This window comes from Anolis carolinensis, chromosome 5 (genome assembly GCF_035594765.1).
Source record: "Anolis carolinensis isolate JA03-04 chromosome 5, rAnoCar3.1.pri, whole genome shotgun sequence".
Lineage (NCBI taxonomy): Eukaryota > Metazoa > Chordata > Lepidosauria > Squamata > Dactyloidae > Anolis > Anolis carolinensis.
Window position 1 is genome coordinate 149433529 of NC_085845.1, and position 18533 is coordinate 149452061.

At 39.8% G+C, this 18533-nt stretch overlaps 1 protein-coding gene across 5 annotated transcripts in view; it reads left to right on the forward strand.

Moving 5' to 3' along the window:
- Positions 1 to 341: 341 nt before the first annotated feature.
- The window catches only part of usp15 (ubiquitin specific peptidase 15), a 64861-nt gene continuing 46669 nt past the window's right edge, over positions 342 to 18533 (forward strand). The window contains exons 1-5 of one of the 5 annotated variants that reach the window (XM_062982549.1): positions 342 to 704; positions 12886 to 13013; positions 13727 to 13857; positions 17652 to 17725; positions 18151 to 18277. In XM_062982549.1, coding sequence (XP_062838619.1) covers positions 439 to 704; positions 12886 to 13013; positions 13727 to 13857; positions 17652 to 17687 — 561 coding nt within the window. In that variant the 5' untranslated portion in view covers positions 342 to 438 and the 3' untranslated portion in view covers positions 17688 to 17725; positions 18151 to 18277. Of the gene's footprint in view, positions 705 to 12885; positions 13014 to 13726; positions 13858 to 17651; positions 17726 to 18150; positions 18278 to 18533 lie in introns of those variants that run through there. The other 4 variants (XM_062982545.1, XM_003221181.4, XM_003221182.4 and 1 more) reach the window with 4 other exon arrangements.

Here is an 18533-nt window from a genome sequence, read left to right on the forward strand (position 1 = left end):
TCCCAGATTATCTGGCAGTGCAGACTCATATAATCCAGTTTTAAGCAGAAATGTGTTCTCGAAGGCTTTCATGCTCAGAATCACTGGGTTGTGGTGAGTTTTCTGGGAGGGCTGGGTATAAATGCAGTAAATAAATAAATAAGTATATAAAAAAATAAAATCAGTTGGAGAACCCTTGTTTTCCAGGACAGGATCCGCAATTAGTGCCGCCTTCCTTCTCCCACAGAGCGCTGCCATTTTTAACTCTTCTTCCCCCTCCTCTCTCTCCCGGCCGCTCCTAAACCCAGCAGTGCCAACGGCGCATGCGTGCCCCGCAGAGGGAGGCGCAGTCCTCCGGGCCGCCTAGGGTCGCTCTCTCTCTCTCTCTCTCTCTCTCTCTTGCAGACCCTGCGCGAGGCCTCGCCCCTCCTCCCCCTCCCCTTTCCCTCGCGCCCATCCATGGGGTTGCCGAAGTGGGAGGGGGTCGTGGAGGGCGTTTCCCCGGTCGCCGCGCGGCGTCACTCCCAGCATGCAGCGCGGCCCGCTCCTGCCGCCGCCGCCGCGCCTGTCACCGCCGCCTCTTCCTCTGCTGCCGTCACTTTCGCCGCCGCCGCCGGCGCCGCGGGGCTGGGAGACATGGCGGAGGGAGGCGCGGCGGACCTGGAGACCCAGCGCTCGGACATCACGGCGCTGCTGAAAACGGCGCTCCGCAAAGGCGACACCTGGTGAGGCTGAGGGAGAGGGAGGGCTGGAGGGCCCTCCTGAGTGACAGACAGGTGCGCGCGGCTCCTGCTGCCTTTTCCTGGTCGCTGAGGGAAGCACTGCCGCCTCATTCCCTCCCTTCTCTGAGGGAAAGGGCTTACCTTGCCGCCAGGTGGAGGCTTTGGGGCTCCCCTTTCCCCTCCCCCTCTCTCAGGGGGCCTGGCTCCCCCCATTGCTTCCAACGGGTGGCGTGAGGAAATGCGTGTGTTGTGTTTGTGTGTAGGTGTGTGTGTGTTTTCTGGGCAAGGCTTCTCAGCCGCAGCCTCCCCTCCCACAAGGAGCTTCCGCGTTGAGGCCTCTGTTGCCGGAAAGGGCCCTGGCGGAGTAGCCCTCATCTCATCCAAGGATGGAGAAGGAATGCAGTTCGACACCCATGTAACTAACTGCCATGGCTCAGGGCTCGGCTGTCATTGTGTCTTAGGGGGCATCTCCACTGTAGAGTGAACGCTCTTCAACACCACTTGTACTGCCAAGGCTCAATGCTAAGGAACCATGGGATTTGTAGTCTTACAAGGCCTCCAGCCTTCTCTGTCATTGTGTCTCATCACACTAGGCCAGTAGTTCTCAACCTTCCTAATGCCCTGACCCTTGAATACAGTTACTCATGTTGTGGTCAGTCCCAACCATAAAATTATTTTCTTTACTACTTCGTGACTGAAATTCTGCTATTTTTTATGATTCGTAATGTTAGTACGAGTCCCAGTGGCAAAGTGCGTTAAAGCACTGAGCTGGAGATCGAAAGGTCCCAGGTTCAAACCCCGGGAGCGGCGTGAGCGGCCGCAGTTAGCTCCAGCTCCTGCCAACCTAGCAGTTCAAAAACATGTGAGTAGATCAAAAGGTACCGCTCCGTCGGGAAGGTAACGGTGCTCCATGCAGTCATGCCAGCCACATGACCTTGGAGGTGTCTACGGACAATGCCGGCTCTTCGGCTTAGAAATGGAGATGAGCACCAACCCCCAGAGTCAGACATGACTGGACTTAACATCAGGGGAAACCTTTACCTTTACTAATGTTAGTACACTAGAGTCTCACTTATCCAACGTTCTGGATTATCCAACACATTTTTGTAGTCAATGTTTTCAATACATCGTGATATTTTGGTGCTAAATTCGTAAAAACAGTAATTACTACATAGCATTACTGCGTATTGAACTACTTTTTCTGTCAAATTTGTTGTATGACATGATGTTTTGGTGCTTAATTTGTAAAATCATAACCTAATTTGATGTTTAATAGGCTTTTCCTTAATCCCTCCATATTATCCAACGTATTTGCTTATCCAATGTTCTACCGGCCCGTTTATGTTGGATAAGTGAGACTCTACTGTATCTGATATGCAGGATGTATTTTCATTCACTGGACCAAATTTGGCACAAATACCTGATACGCCCAAATTTGAATATTGGTGGGATTGGGGGAGGGATTGATTTTGGGCCCTTCCACGCAACCATATAACCCATAATATCAAGGCAGTAAATCCCACATTATCTGCTTTGAACTGGGTTATCTGTGTCCACACTGCCATATATTGCAGTTCAAAGCAGATATTGTGGGATTTCTTGCCTTGATTCTGGGTTATATGGCTGTGTGGAAGGGCCCTTTGTCATTTGGGAGTTGTAGTTGCTGGGATTTATAGTTCACCTACAATCAAAAAGCATTCTGAACTCCACCAACGATGGGATTGAACCAAATTTGCAGGAGAGGGCTTTTGGTGGGACGATTCGCTGTCTGTTTCCAAAAAGGAAAAGGACAAGCGGAGAGATCTTCAGCCTTCTCTGCCAAAGGGGTTCCTATGACCATTAGAAATATGTGTTTTCTGATGATCTTTGGCAACCCCTCTGAAACTCCCCCTCAAGACCCCTTGGTTGAAAAACGCTGCACTAGGCTAAAGCATGGCTTAGGGCTGGGGTCCTCAAACCTTTTAAGTGGAGGGCCGATTCACAGTCCCTCAGACTGTTGGGGGGCCAGACTATGATGAAATAGTAAAAAATTAGGATTGTTGTTGTGTGCCTTCAAGTCATTTCAGACTTAGGTCAGCCCTAGGTCTAAAGTTTAGGACAGGGGCCAGGTAAATGACCTTGGAGGGCCACATGCAGCCCACAGGGCTTAGTTTGGGGACCCCTGATCTAGACGATCTCATAAGACCATAGGTAAGCAAAGAGACCTCCAAAGACCATCTAGACGATCTCATAAGACCATAGGTAAGCAAAGAGACCGCCAAAGACCAAGTAGACTTAGGTCAACCCTAAGTCTAAAGTGTACGACAGGGGCCAGGTAAATGACCTTGGAGGGCCGCATCTGGCCCACGGGCCTTAGTTTGGGGACCCCTGGCTTAGGGTGTATCTGCGTTGTGGAATGAATGCACTTCAACACCACTTGAACGGCCAAGACGCAAAGCAATGGAATCATGGGATTTGTAATCATGCAAGGTCTTCCCTCACACCACTCTGCTTGCCCTGGCTCAATGCTTGGCTTAGGGTGTATCTGCATTGTCAGTGAATGCGCTTCAACACCACTTGAATTGCCAAGGTTCAATACAATGGAATCCTGGGATGTGTAGGTAGTCTTGCAAGGACTTCCCTGACACCACTCTGATGGCCCTGGCTCAATGCTTGCCTTAGTGTGTATCTGAGTTGTAGAATGAATGCACTTCAACACCACTTGAACGGCCAAGGCTCAGTGCAGTGGAATTATGAGATTTGTAGTCTTGTAAGGTGTTCCCTGACACCATTCTGACATTTGTGGCTTAATGCTTGGCTTAGGGTGTATTTGCATTGTAGAATTAATGTACTTCAACACCACTTGAACTGATAGGTCTCAATGCTGAGGAACCATGAGATTTGTAATTTTAACAAGTCTTCACTGACACCACTTTAACTGCCATAGCTCAGTTCTCGGCTGTCATTGTGTCTTAGTGTGTATCTACATTGTAGAGTAAATGCACTTCAACACGCCTTGTACTGCCAAGGTGCAGTCAGCCCCGGCCCAACATGGAGGCCATTGAAGCCCCTGCTTTGGGCGCACGGTCCCCGGGGGCGCCGTCGAGGTGCCCTCCCCCCGGCGGGGACCACGGGCTCATTCGCTGCCGAACAGGAAGGCCTGTTCGGTGGCAAGCGAGCTCTCCAGGAAGGCCTACCTCTTCTTCTGGCCCGCGCTAGGCCCATCTTCAGCGCGAGAGGCAGGGTCAGGGCGCGTGACGCGGGTAGCAGGGCCAGGGCGCGCGGCGCGGGAGGCCACGCCCCACCTCCCGCGTCACATGGCCACACCCCGCCTCCCGCGTTGTGCAGCCACGCCTCCCGCGGCGCGGGGGGGGGGTGCAATTTTTTTTGTGATTAACAGTTGAAAATACCTTGGGCCAGTTCTGGGTGCAGTGCTAAGGAACTGGGGGATTTGTAGTCTTACAAGGCCTCAGCCTTCTCTGCCAATAAGTGCTGGTGCCTCGCCAAGCTGCAGCTTCTATGATTCCATAACATAGAGCCATGGCAGTTAAAGTGGTGTCAAACTGCATTAATTCCACAGGATAGAAGGACTCCCTGATAGCGGCCCATAACTTTACATTTACATGGATCTTTCAGTCAGTAGCATTTTGGTTTCTGCCACGCTAAGAAAACCCTAGGAAATTCATGTCAACTTAAAGGCACACACAATCTCCATTGAAATGAGTTGAGGCTAACTTCTTAGGATGCATATGCACTGTGTAATTAATGTAGTTTGGCACCACTTGAACTGTTATGGCTCAATACTATTGGAAGCATGGAAGCTTTAGTTTTATAATGCCTTGAGCCTTCTGTGCCAAGGAATGCTGGTACCTCACCAAACTACAACTCCCAGGATTATATAGCATGAAGCCATGATATGAAAATGTGTTCATTTTACAGTGCAGTTGCACGTCAAAATGCCTAAGACAAGAAGTAATTGGGAATTTAGTGGGGTTTATGTTTTTGTTTTGAAATATCAGAATTCACATATAGGACTATAATGATATTTCTAAGTGATAGGTCCCAGATCTAAACATGAAATCTATTGATGTTTCATATACACCTTATATACATAGCCTGAAGGTAATTTTATATATGCAGGATTCCATACAGTATAATGATGGCAGTTAATGTTGAATAATAGTGCTGTAGCACCATGGTGTGATAAGGCCATAAGAATGAGGGGGGTGGGGTGGAGGAGATGCTTCAGTCAACTTTGTCCCTTTCCCCCAATATTTGTCTCTCTTTTTCTTGGCTTTCAATTTCTTATTAGTTCAAATTAATTGTTGATGAAGCATTGTCTGAGAGTGGGGAAAGATCAAGGGATTAGGAAAAAGGATCATCCTTTCTGAAAGCGTGTTTGGCATGGATAAAACAAATGGTGAGAAGTGTCCATGTTGCTTCTTAATATTAGCTCGCAGGGTCATCAAGTAAAGAAAGTGGAAGAAAACTAGTAAAAGTTAATATTTCTAAACACACAGCTTAGTTGAACTCTGAAGTTTCTTGCCACAAGGTATGACCATGATCTCTAACCTAGGTAGCTGTAGAAATCGATTAGACAAAATTTATGAAAAATAAGGCAAAGAATAGGTGGCAGCTAGTTTTGATGAAGTTAGCACAAACACTGTGCCTCTAAAATATTTAATTGGTTGGACACACAAGTAAAAATAGGCTATGGCATTCATGGCCTGTTTGTGGATTTCCCAGGGTAAGAAGCAGAATGTTGAATTCCATTAGGCTTTGCTCTGATCCATCAGGGCTCTTATTATGTTATTAAATACATGGAAATTACAATGTGAAATTTTATACCTCAGTGTACTACATCTTTAAAAGGAGAACATGTTAGTATATATTGAGTAAGATACATCTTTATAGAGACCATAAAAAGCTTAATTCTGAAACATGGAAAAGCATACATTCTGGAGGTTAAAGCAACAAACAGCTGCTACAGAATCATTGTTTCAAGCAGGCTTATCAGAAGGCTTGGGGGCCAGCTATGTAAAATTCTGATAAATGGCAAAACCACACAAATCATAATAGCGCATGATTTGCTGCAGTGTGAAGCCACTTCCATCCATAGGGTTCTCTTTGGGACTCTTAAACATATGAACCATCTGAGTCTTTGAAAAACTGTTGCTGTCTTATTAAAATAAAATCCTATACACAATATATCTGCCTGGTCATAAATCCCATAGTTTTCAAAGGGATTTATCCTTCTAACAAGTGAATTTAGGATTGGAAAGTCGATTGAGTGTTTTCATAGGAATTTTTCAGCTTTAACACTCATTTAACATTAAAAACTTGCATCTTTTTTATCCTGTGAAGTGCAAATGACTTTCTTTTTAACAGTCGGGCTGAACTTCTGTCCTGTGTATCTGCCACACATGCTGCATTCAAAAGTTCATGGACATTAAAGCTCAGTTCATATGTTATTAGGAACTGAACAGGTAACAAACTTGAACCTTACCCTATCTTCTTTTCCTTGTTTGTCACTGTCCAGCTTGAGGGGACACCTATTGGTTTGTTACATCAATTTTTCATGATGTTTTAACTGGAAAATAGAAGTTTAAATCCTGCCCACACACTTTTCTGAAAGTCAGAATTTGGAGAAATATTAAACCATAGTTTCCAGGTTTAAAATGTCATAGAAAACCGAAGTTTCCTCTTGAGCAAGGCAGCAATAGTTTGTTAGAGTGACAGTATTATGTCTGAATCAGGTCTAACCAGTATTGTATCTCATCTCATTCAAAAATGTAACAAATCTTACACAATTTGCTGTTCTCATCTCTCTGTAGTACAAAAATAATACATCCTGCAATGCATACTGGAGGAGTGAATGTAAAGTAATATTTAGTCTTGAAATAGTATTGGAATTCAAGCCATAATAATTTTCTTCTTAGAAGCTTCTAATCTTATCAGGTACATCGGTGTGTTCCTAATATCTTAACTTGAGACTTGTCTTTAAAGGAAATATAAGGCAATTCACAAATCTGAAGCCTTATATTAGCAAATAGAATTGTGTGACTATATATGGGGGGAGGGGAGGGTAATTGGTGAAATCTTAAAGGGGAAGGATTTAATAGGTTTCCAGTTCAACAATTAGGAAATCATATTGGTCATAATTGAGTGACATGTCTTTCTAGATGTATTATTTTGAATTTGGAATGTATATTAAAACCAGTATGAACATGCAAGAAAATCTTGAAATATACATGCAAAATGTTTACGGATCCACCCAAGATGGAATAATAGTACTGTAAACATTTTGAAACTTGCTGGGAAATTGAAATATCAAGTGAAATAGAGTGGAAGAAACACCCTTTTCTTTCCTACTCAGAAAGCTTTATGCTCTGTGCCTTTTTGACTGTCAACCACTAAACTGAAGAATATATTGTCATTTATGAATGGAAAGTTACTGGAGTTTGGGAAAAGATTAAAGTGTATCCTTTCCCGTTACTTCACTGAATTTACCTTGTAGCATGATGACAAGAGAGTTTTAATGTTATGTCTTGCATTCTTCCAGATCACAATGCTCACCTTTAGGATAGTTATTGTATTTTCTTAGCAGCTTGAACAGACTTGTTCTCTTTCTTATCCTACCCTCCCCCCTTTTTTTTCTGCCACCTTCTGTGTTCTTCAAAATTTTAAACTTTAAACACTTGCCATGCCAGTGCAATGTCTTCTTCCCAGATTGCAGAGTGGAGGGCTGTACTTGGGATACTCTAACTTCTCACTACTCTGCGATGTGTTCCACTATTAATAAAAGTTGAGCATTTCCTATCCAAAATACTTGGAAACAGAAGTGTGTTGGGTTTTCTTTTAGATTTCGAAGTATCTGCATTTACATATATGTACATCATGAGATCTTGGAGATAGGATCCAAGTCTAAACATGAAATTCTAAATGTTTCTTATACACCTTAGGCTAATTTTGTGCAATATATTTTAAATCTTGTGCACGAAGCAAAATTTATGTATGTTGAACTACTGGAAATAAAAATGTAATTTTCTCATCCACCTGTGTGCAGAATTTTTCAGTATTTTGGATTTTGGTAGTGTGGATAAGGGATGCTCAACTTGTATTACAAGTTAGAGCCAGGGCTGAAGATCATGTCAAGTCTTCAGAATGTGATTTGGAAGATAGGGAATGTGGCATTTGAATTAATAACACTTGTACTTCTACAGCACATATGAATGATATGGAATATACTAATTTTCAGATATCTGTGTGAGTGCTTCTAAGCTAGCTGATGAAATGGAGTGGCTGGGCTTTTTCCTGATTGTGCTCGAAAATGGCATTATATTTCTGCCCATTGGCTTCATCTGTTTGTTTCTTTCCTGGATACTTGCCACATAGCAGTACCCAATGAAAATTCGATCCATAGTCATAACTTTTGAGTACTTCTGATTTATAGCAGTGCTCTGTGTATCTACCCATGCTGGTCTGCAAGCCATTGGCTGTAATTCTGTGGGGAGTTTCCAGGAAACTGCAAATGTAATGATAATATGGCACAAATATCGTAGCAGTCCCTGGCAATTGTTGGGACAAGATTGCTGATCCACCACGTCAGATAGTTCAAAGAACAATCAATAAGTGTTTTCTTCAGTAAACAGGGCAGTTTTTTTTTACTGTAGTTCCTTTCTGTTCTACATTTGGGAATGGTTGGTCAGAAGATTATTGGCAGTGGGCGCTCATGAACAAGCCTGTAGCCAGGATGGGGGGTGAGGTAGAGTCCCCCCCCCCAAAAAAAATTTCAGGTAAAATAAACCCTGATGTACTCGTGAATTTTGACTGGTTAACCAAATCCCCATGATATGTCTATGAGAATCAAAAAATGTAAGACCCTCCAGAACTGCAAGCACTATCTCAACCAAAATTTGACAATTTATTCACAACGTCATTGCCTACCTTTCCACATATTTACATTGCAATCCTTGCAATAGCTGATATAGTGGAAGCAACCAAGTTGGCCCACCTGCAGCTAGCAGGCAAAGCCTAAGGCGCAGGGGGGAATTTGAAGGCCCCCATGAAGGAGACCACACTTGGTGGGGGTGGTTGACAGGGGTGGAGCAGCACGCTACTTAAGGCTGCTTTCCCCCCTTATGGTCCTCTTTGCTTCTGCTTGAGGTAGGAGACAGGTTCCTAATGGGGAATTAGGCCTTTCCCTCCTTGCTCCCTCCACTCTCCTCCCCTTTTCCATAGGATAATAGGGTTCCCATCGCTATGCCTACAGTTTGGGCAGTTTCTGCCCTTGGCATACATTGGCAGGGATTTCCCAACAGAAGATGCCTAAATGTCTATCAAAGAAAATGAACATTTTTAAATTCATGGGGAAAAAGAAACACCCAAATCTTCATGACCAAGAAGGCAGCAGTTTGAGAGCCATTACTGCAACTAGTACTGATTAAAACCCCAGAATATGCACACCTAGACTGCAGGTGAAAACTGAGGAAACTGAAAACTGAGGCATACCAGTGGTTCATCTAATCCAAGCACTGCCAAAGAAACCATTGAGGAGGAGCAAAAACAAGAAGCGCTGTCATTGTTAGACTGTGGACTTTATATAAACAAGACTTTTTCTGATGACCAATTGAAATCTCAATTAGTGCAAAATCCACAGACTCCCTTGCCAGGATATGTATTTCCTGTGGATTAAAACAGGCATCTAAGGGCCTTTCACACAGCCATATAACCTAGAATATCAAGGCAGAAAATCCCACAATATCTGCTTTGAACTGGGATATCTGAGTCCACACTGCCATATATTCTAGTTCAAAGCAGATAATGTGGGATTTTATTCAGCTGTGTGGAAGGGGTCAAACTGGACTTGCACTTTATCGATGGAGCCTGATTTCTGTCAAAGTGTATTGACAGAGTTTTCAAGTGTTTCCAACAGATGTTTGGTATTCTTATGTAACCACTAAATTACCAATTAAGAGTCATTTTCGGGAGGGGGGGGTTAGACTTTAAACTTTGTAACTAAAATAGAAATTTGATTTAATTAAGTCTATATAAACGTATAGAATAAATCATCTCATATAATTTAAATTACTTTTTGTGATGGATTCATGATTCACTTTAAAAAATGTTTTAAACACCCCCCCCCCCCCAAATTTCTGACTACGGCCCTGCTCCTGAACAGCAGTAGACATACATTACTTGCATAGGAATACTAAAGTGTCCCCAGTGCCATGGATATGTGTTTGCTCACAGACATTTAAAACAATCTTGCTAATAATGTTTATGTTGTTAACACTATGCAGCAACAGTTACCTATTGTAGACAGATACCTTTAGAAAGCTGCAAAGGGTAGAAGGGATTTTTTTTCTTGTTTATGGAAATTTTTATTTCATTATTTTTAATTTGGAAATCAGTTATTTTTAAGAGCACTCTAGAATTTTCTGTAATAAATTTTCATGGCTCTTACTGATAAAAATTTAATTGTGCTCTTGAACAGGAGTGTGAAAGGCCTTTATTCTCATACAATAATGAATTAGTACTAATCAAAACTCAAATAATAACCAAGAGTTGAATTTTTGGCCTTGCTTGACCTTTCTTAAGCAAAAATAGGCATGATAGCTTTTGTTTTATTGTGGACAAGCGGAAGTGAATCCTGAAGAAGCAACGAGTAGTACTTTTATCTGCAGGCACATGTGTCCATCTGATACAAAGTTCACAAGGGTACTTTATCGATTTCTATTATGTATGTAGAGTGACAGTGTTTAGAACTACCGTTGGGACTATAAAGACAGATAGCACTTGTGTCATAGTAAGCTATTGTGAACCTAATACATGATACTGTAAATGTGTTTTTTCATTTTAAATGCATTGCAAGTGAAAAATAATCTGTGATTTGCTATAAGGTGATGTTGATCTGAAAGCTAACCTGTCATATTACCAAATTATCCCTGTATTCTGATTTTCACTCAGTTTTCACTCAGTTTTAACAGACATGGGAACATTTGGTGGAAGGATTTGTATGCTCATGTCCTATCCCTTGTTATAGTACAGGCAAAGGCCAGCGTAGCACAGTAGTATCACATTATTTTGGCATGTATATTCTTGTTTTACATGAAAAAAAGGCATGGATTGCATATTGTACTAAGTTTCTGCTGTGGCTGTGGTATGCTGTGTTTTTGTCTCTCTAGTTCATATACCTATAGCATACTGTCCTTCCCTATATTCTAAAATAAATTCTTTTTCTTTCTGGCAATATTCTGACAAAAATGTATCAGGATAGCTTTTTTAAAAAGGAATATAATAAAATACAAAATTAACAGAAGAAAAGCTAGGTCAAAATTCCAAAGTAAAACTCTTTAAAAAGAGGAAGAGGGAGCTGTAGAATGGAGAGCTCTTCACTTGATACTAGCCTTGTAACACTTGACACTAGCCAGGTGACCCTCCTTGAAGGATAGCCAAAGCTTTTTGTTTTGTGTTTGGGTAAATTACTCCCACCACTTCCCATGACCTGACCTCTGTTGGGTGTACTTTATTATAGGAACAGGATAAACCGTGGGATTGTGTGTACCAATGCAGAGAAGCACTGCTGCACTAAGAAATATATTGTTATATTTATCTGGGAGTAGCATAACCTCATAGCAACATTGCATTGATCCAATCATAATTGGAGTGCTGCTTTAATTGCTGTAGCCACTTAGTTTCCTTTCAACATCAAGAGGCACAGAATAAAATATTCTTAAATGGTCTGGGCTGCTATGCGTCTGTTTACATTCAGTGCTGAGAGTAGGTCTAAATAACTGGGGCAAGCAAACAAGGTCATTTGAATATCTCCTATATTTCTGACATGACATAATCATCCTCCACATGGCAGTATCATAGAAAAGTTTTGAAAAGCACAAAAGATATGTTTGAATCCCAATAGGACCTTATAGCACAGGTGCCAGTGTGGCAAGAAAGAAGACCTTAAGAACCCTTTCTGGAATTGGTTGCCCTGATAACCAGTGGAACCAGTTTCCAGATTGAATAGCCTTTCTAAGAGTGTATTGTGGGTTATAATGGAGTGTACACAATCATTTGGGACATGGTGGGCTACAAGTACTCTTTTTGTGGATTGTCCCCACAGAGACAGAGATAGCAGGTGAGCAAAATCAGGTAGAGAGTTTTCTCTGTTCTGAAACACTTACTTCATCTTCTGTTCATCAATTGTTTCACACATATGTTTTTAAACACCTGTTTAAGTGTGACCAAGATATTTTTAGTGCCAAAGTTAGCTTTAAAATTTGTTTTGGGTCAATGCAGATAATTATTCTCAATGATTCTGTAGCAGCCATTTACCCAGTGTTATGCATTCTGGCCATGGCATTACCTGCCAGGGAGGTTCAGTTCATCAGTCTGGGTTGAGTTGCTGCTGCCACCATCCAATTCCCCCATTAGCTGAGGAGGAGCAAAAGTGGCACTGTGTGTGTGTGCATGCATGCATGAGAAAGAGATTGATCCATTCTCAATGACTTTCCATCATTGCCCGATAGCAGAACCCTTTCCACCTTCCTCCAACCTATCTAACACACAGCTGTTTGCAAAGTTGCATTGGGATGCATGCACATGTACAAGTCTTGCCAGGTAGCTCCTTTGTAAGTGGAATCTCTTTTTTGAGCTTTCTTTTGAGTTCATTTTGCACATATGAAAAAGATAACACCACCCTGATTTTTTTTTGGGGGGGGGGGAGACAAATAAGTCTTCTTGGAAGGTGGCAATAGGATACCTTTCATTCCATCTGCCCAGCTCCAGCTTGCTGAGGGCAGAGTCCTGCTGCTGGCACCAGCGGCATGCAAGATGTGCAGTAAATGAAAGCCAAGAAAAAAATATGGCATGGCACATGTGTTTGGCAGCTTCCTGGGTAGGAAGAATTTAACAAGTAACCTAACTGCCCCTCTCCCCTTTTCTTTCTTCTTCTTTTTGCTTTTTTCCAGGGTTATCCTTTTCGTTAATATTGCTGCTGTCCTCTCTTTTGATATTTTCTCTCCCTTTGATTCCTCCCTCTTTCACATCCGTACAGCAGAGTATGCCTGCATAGCAGTATAGTGTAGGCCAAGTTTGGAATCCTCTTTGTCATCTTGAATGGCATAATCTGAAACAATTTGGCATTTTGAGCAGTCAGTACACCTATCTATTGGTCTCTAAAACCTGGATATTCTCTTATTTTAAGGTATTTAGTGGATAGTCGCTGGTTCAAACAGTGGAAGAAGTATGTTGGATTTGACAGCTGGGACAAATATCAAATGGGAGATCAGAATGTTTATCCTGGTCCTATTGACAATTCTGGACTTCTTAAAGGTAATCAATGACTCACGAATGTTTAAAAATGAAAGATCCTGATGTTTCTCTGTATTTCTGTTTATTTGTATAGTTTCCTCACTTTAAATCAGAGATTCTGAAACTTATGAATAGGTACTGTCCATGTAATGGCTCTGGTCCCATCTTTTGTTAATCAGTAGAAGAAGGGACCCCTACTTTACCATCATTCCCAAAGTCTCTTAAATTTCAAACTTCATGCAAGTGAAATGTCTCTCAAAATTCTCCAACAGACTTTTGCAATATATGGAGTGAGAAATGTCAGATGTCCCAGCTGGGTTCAGAGGAGAAGAGGCACAAGAGATCAAATTATAAATACATGTTGGATAATTTTGCACACCAAAGAATTTTAGAAGATAATCAGACCATGATTTATAGATTATAGCAAAGTTTTTGATTAGTAGATCTGGAAAAAATATGACCCACTCTTAAAGAAATGGGTGTGCATTTGATTATCCCCATGTTCAGTTTACACACAGGACAAGAGGGCACTGATAGAATATAGAGGAACAGAGTGGTTTCCACTTGGCAAAGGGGTCAAGAAAGGCTGCATTTTATTACCCCATCTATTGAATTTGTATGTTGAATGTATTATGTACTGCACAGTTGTATTAATCTCTGTAGAAGGTGATATGAAAATTGGAGGAAGGAGCATCAGAAGATATGCAGATAACATCCTACTTTGTTTCTTATAGATGGAGATTGTCAGTCTCTTAAAGAACATCTCATTGATGAGTTGGACTACATTCTTTTACCAACTGAAGGGTGGAACAAGCTTGTTAGCTGGTATACACTTCTGGAAAGCCAGGAACCAATTGCACGCAAGGTACTACTTATATTGTTGAAATATATGTATGTATTCTTTGTATAATACTCACATCCAAATCATAGGAGTAATTTTATGTGTACTTATCACATTGTGTCATGATCAGATTAATAAATATAAACAATTGCATTATTTTTTTGTTTGAATGTTAATGATTTGGGGTTTAACATAATAAAATGAGGCATTTACTTATGAAATGCTATTTTCTCCATTAATTATTTAAGTCTAGGTTGATTAATCATAATCATATTTCCTGATAGTCATTTCAAATAGAGGTTACATATGACCATGCTTTGGTGAAATAAAGCAGGTTCCAAACACAAATATAATTGCAGTCTGCTATTTATTACTGTTGTACTGCAGTTGTATTAATGGCATGAATTCATGCATGTGCATTTTATTGTTTACATTTGTAATCACTTGCCTCCAGTGTTGCTGTAGATCACAAGTCTGTGGTGCTACTTGCTCTATTGTTAGTACAACAGTGTAATCTATTGCAATTATGCTACCGTGTTTTCCCGAAAATAAGACAGTGTCTTATATTAATTTTTGCTCCCAAATATGCTCTAGGTCTTATTTTCAGGGAATGTCTTATTTTTCACATTTATTGTTGATCAAAAAAATGAACATTTATTATATACTGTACAATAGTTGTCATCATAAACCAGCATAACCAGACAAATTGTGAATCCCATAAAGAATTTCTTGTTACTACCAATATTTCCATGTGCAACACTTTATGGTATGTACCTTTACCAATCCTGCATGCTCTGGTGTTCTGTTCGGTGGGCATGCTTCCAAACAAAAACTTTGCTAGGTCTTACTTTCGGGGGAGGCCTTATATTTAGCAATTCAGCAAAACCTCTACTAGGTCTTATTTTCTGGGGATGTCTTATTTTAGGAGAAACAGGGTACTACAGATTTTCACTCTGCTAGTGTTACGTTGAATTTAGGCCAGTATCAGTTGCCTGAAAAATACATACATACATACAAAATAGAAGACAAAATTTATAACAAAAAAAATCTGATTAACCAAGCTGTTGTAGCTCTAAATCTCTTAAATGTTATGTGATGAATCTAGGTTCAAATTCAAACCAAACCAGAGCTTTGTGTTTCCAAATGGATATTGGAGAGTTGTTTAGGACATGTTGTCTGCTTTCGTTTTCTGTCTTCTCAGCAATTGGTTTCAGGAGTTTCTCCATGATTCAGCAGTGTTAAAAATGGAATAGTGACTGTGATTGTATACTGTTCATTTATATACCATGCGTGACATCATATTTACTGCATACTGTAGTATGCAATTCTGCTTCAAAGTTTCTGGTTTTGGCTCGCTGACCCACAACTGAAATTGGTGTAATTCTTGTTGAATACTTACCAGTTTCAGATGTGTGCACAGAAGTGCTTCTCTTTGTTGATTTGTTTTTTGGTATGCAAGAAATGAAAAATGTTGCTTTCTTTCCTTGGGAATAAATATGTGGTCTTAACAGTTTACCAGCATAACTCCCATATTTTACTGACATGTACTTACATACTGCTCACTGAAAGATGGTATCATTTTCAGCCTAAAAGTTTGTTTTGTAGTATTTCTTGGGATTTATACTCAGAATTTTCCTATATACTCATGTATAAATTGAGCTTGTGTATAAATCGAGGGCAAGTTTTGGGGTAAAAATTACACATTTTGATATGACCTGTGGATACGTTGAGGGTCATTCTTCAGAGGGAAATACCAATGCTCACAGGAAGGCAAGCAGTCCTGGCCATTGTCAATATTTCCCACCCAGACATTCAAAAATGCTGGAAACTGTGCCATAGCAGAGTGAGTAGAGAGAGTCAGTGCCTCTTTTGGGTTCTTTTGGGATGAATGAAACTCTTGCCTTTCACCACTCTGCTCAGAGAAGGCGATGGTTCCTTTTTGAGAAGAGTTGCGATACAATACTCAGATTGATAAGTTGGCCTAAGTTTTTTCAGTTGATTTTTTTGACTAAAATTTCCAGACTTATACATGAATACATAGGATAATTGTAGATTTCAGTTGTGCTATGTACTATGCCTAAAATATTAACCGTAAGTATTAAATATGGTTTTTGCTTTCTGGGAATAATTAACGGATATGTTGATTAAATGTTTAATATCCAAATGTAACATGCCTGTTGTAATTTTAGCATGTGTAGGTTGTGGTTTAATTTTCTTGTTACCTAACCTATGTGAGTGACTTGGCTATATGATGCAAGACTTCATAGGCCCACTGCAACACAAGGGTTGTTAACTTAGGTGGGACACCGATGGGAACATTATCTTCGAAATCTTGACACATTTAAACGAAGGCAACTCCACACATTTTAAACCTGACTGCTCAGTTGCCAATTCATTTAGGAAATGCTTAAAAAGGATGGTGGAAATTTTTGTAATGTTTTTGTAAGCTACCCCCCCCCCCCCCCGCCCAGTAAATCAGGGATAGAGAACCCCCTCAAAGCATCTGACTGCCCTTCCCATTTTATTGAATCAAAAACATACACAAAAACACTGTAAGAACTCCTAGATTTTAATGCAGTATTATGAGATTTTGCAGGCTGATTTATGCTTAGTTTGAAGGTACTTCCTCCTACACATATTGCAGATGTAAATTGGAAGAAAAGAAAAGCCTGTCTTATGCAGCCTCACTGGTACACACAATCTTGGCTTAATTTAAGTCTTCAAATTTAGGACCATATTTGACAATACTCCATTCAGTTGTTAGCTCAGATTCATAATCTAATTTTGTCTAGCACAGAGCTTAATGTTTTTTCTTTCAGATTAACAACTCACTGCTTTATGTTTTTTTTAAAAAAATTATTTGTTACACAAATAGGGTGAACCCAACAAAGTTGAAAACAGCTTTGCACTAGGAGCTGTGGAAATCTGTCAATATCAGACAACCTTAAAGCACAAAATGTTTTAAGAAAAATGAGAAATCTCCTGTAAGACTTTATTAAATGACTAGTTGCATTTTGAAGGTGCCAATTCTATCAAAATTTGCAGTGTGCTACAGTATTTTCCATTGTCCATCTGGAATTCTGCAAATTTTGTGTGGCTTCTGTGTATAAATCCATACTCTTTCTACTTCATACAGTTTAAATAAATAAATTTAGCTTTATGTGGTAAGATAAAGACAACAGAATGCTTTTGCACCATACTGTTATGAGGTGATATAAAAAGAACTCTTCTGCTCTTGTGCAGTGGCAATTCCTTTTTTCACCTACTTCTCTTAATTCTAAGATTTCATCTGGCACTGTCAATACACTTTCAAGGGGAGTTTCACAACCACATTATATCATTTAATTTACTTAAATTTATTTATTGTACGTTGGCAACTTCATGGATGAAGTATAAATTCTAAATCTAAATGAACAAAAAGGAGGGATTGGTTCTTAAAACATTGTTTTGAAGAAATAGACAAGATTCATAGGATGCCGAAATTTGAAGCCTTCACTACAAATGTTTGTGCTTCTTTAGAATCGTAGCATATTCACTGTCCTGATGTAACCTTAGTAATAGTAGTGTTTTATATTAATATAGAATAGTGTTATTTTTCACCTCTGCTATCCTAAACACAACTATAGCAATCCATAAAAATATTCTGCATATACATCTTTTATATATTATGTTTTCCTTTAAAGTCCAGGACAAGCTGCTGTTTATTTATATGCTCTTCTCCTTTAGTGAGTATTCATTAACTATTGCTGTAGCATGACTTCTAGCAGTTATTTGGTACCTCCTTCTTCACCATATTTGTCTGATGTATCACATATCAGGCTGATGGCTATTTTCAGGACAGTCTACATGGCTGACTTTTACGCAGTTACCGCATACAGGAGCAAATGAAGAGGTGAATGTGAATATTCTGCTTACTTGAATTTGCAACTGTTCTTAATTGTTAGTGATTTGTGACAAAGAGCAAACTAAAAATATTTTTCTAGATAAAGGTAACATTCAATATATCCGTTTCAGAAAGTCAGTTAACTTACATGGTAGTCTTGATGGTGTAATACTCTTTGTGAGTACTTTTTCCTGGTATTTTGTGTTGTTGTCCACTAATATTTTTTTAGTGACATGATTAGTTAATTTTAAAAAGGTTTTTACAATTGTTTTACTACGAACTAGCCTTCATGACTATTGAACTAATTGTAAGAACTGAAACCTTAAATTCTATAACAAAAGTTCAGTAATTGAGCTGCTAAAGATTTTGTATTATGTAATTAGGGATTAAATATTTTCTATTCAAATAACCAGTTTTGATCTGTTTATTTTCAGGTAGTTGAACAGGGTATGTTTGTCAAGCACTGCAAAGTAGAAGTATATTTGACAGAATTAAAATTGTGTGAAAATGGAAATATGAACAATGTAGTTACACGGCGATTTAGTAAAGCTGACACAATAGGTATGACCATTGTTACATAATTTATAAGTATGATTACTAAATTTATAATACCTTTCAAAGCATTTATTTGCTCATGTGTTTCCATAAAACATGTTTTATAGTGTCTTCACAATATTAATGATATTTGTTGTTTAAAAGTTGCTAAAATTCCTTCTAACTTTGTACTGTGGGTAAAATAAAAGCAAACTGAAATATAAATGTAGTGCATTTTCCCATTATGTTTAATGAATTTTATTTTGTTATAGTCTTAGAAAAA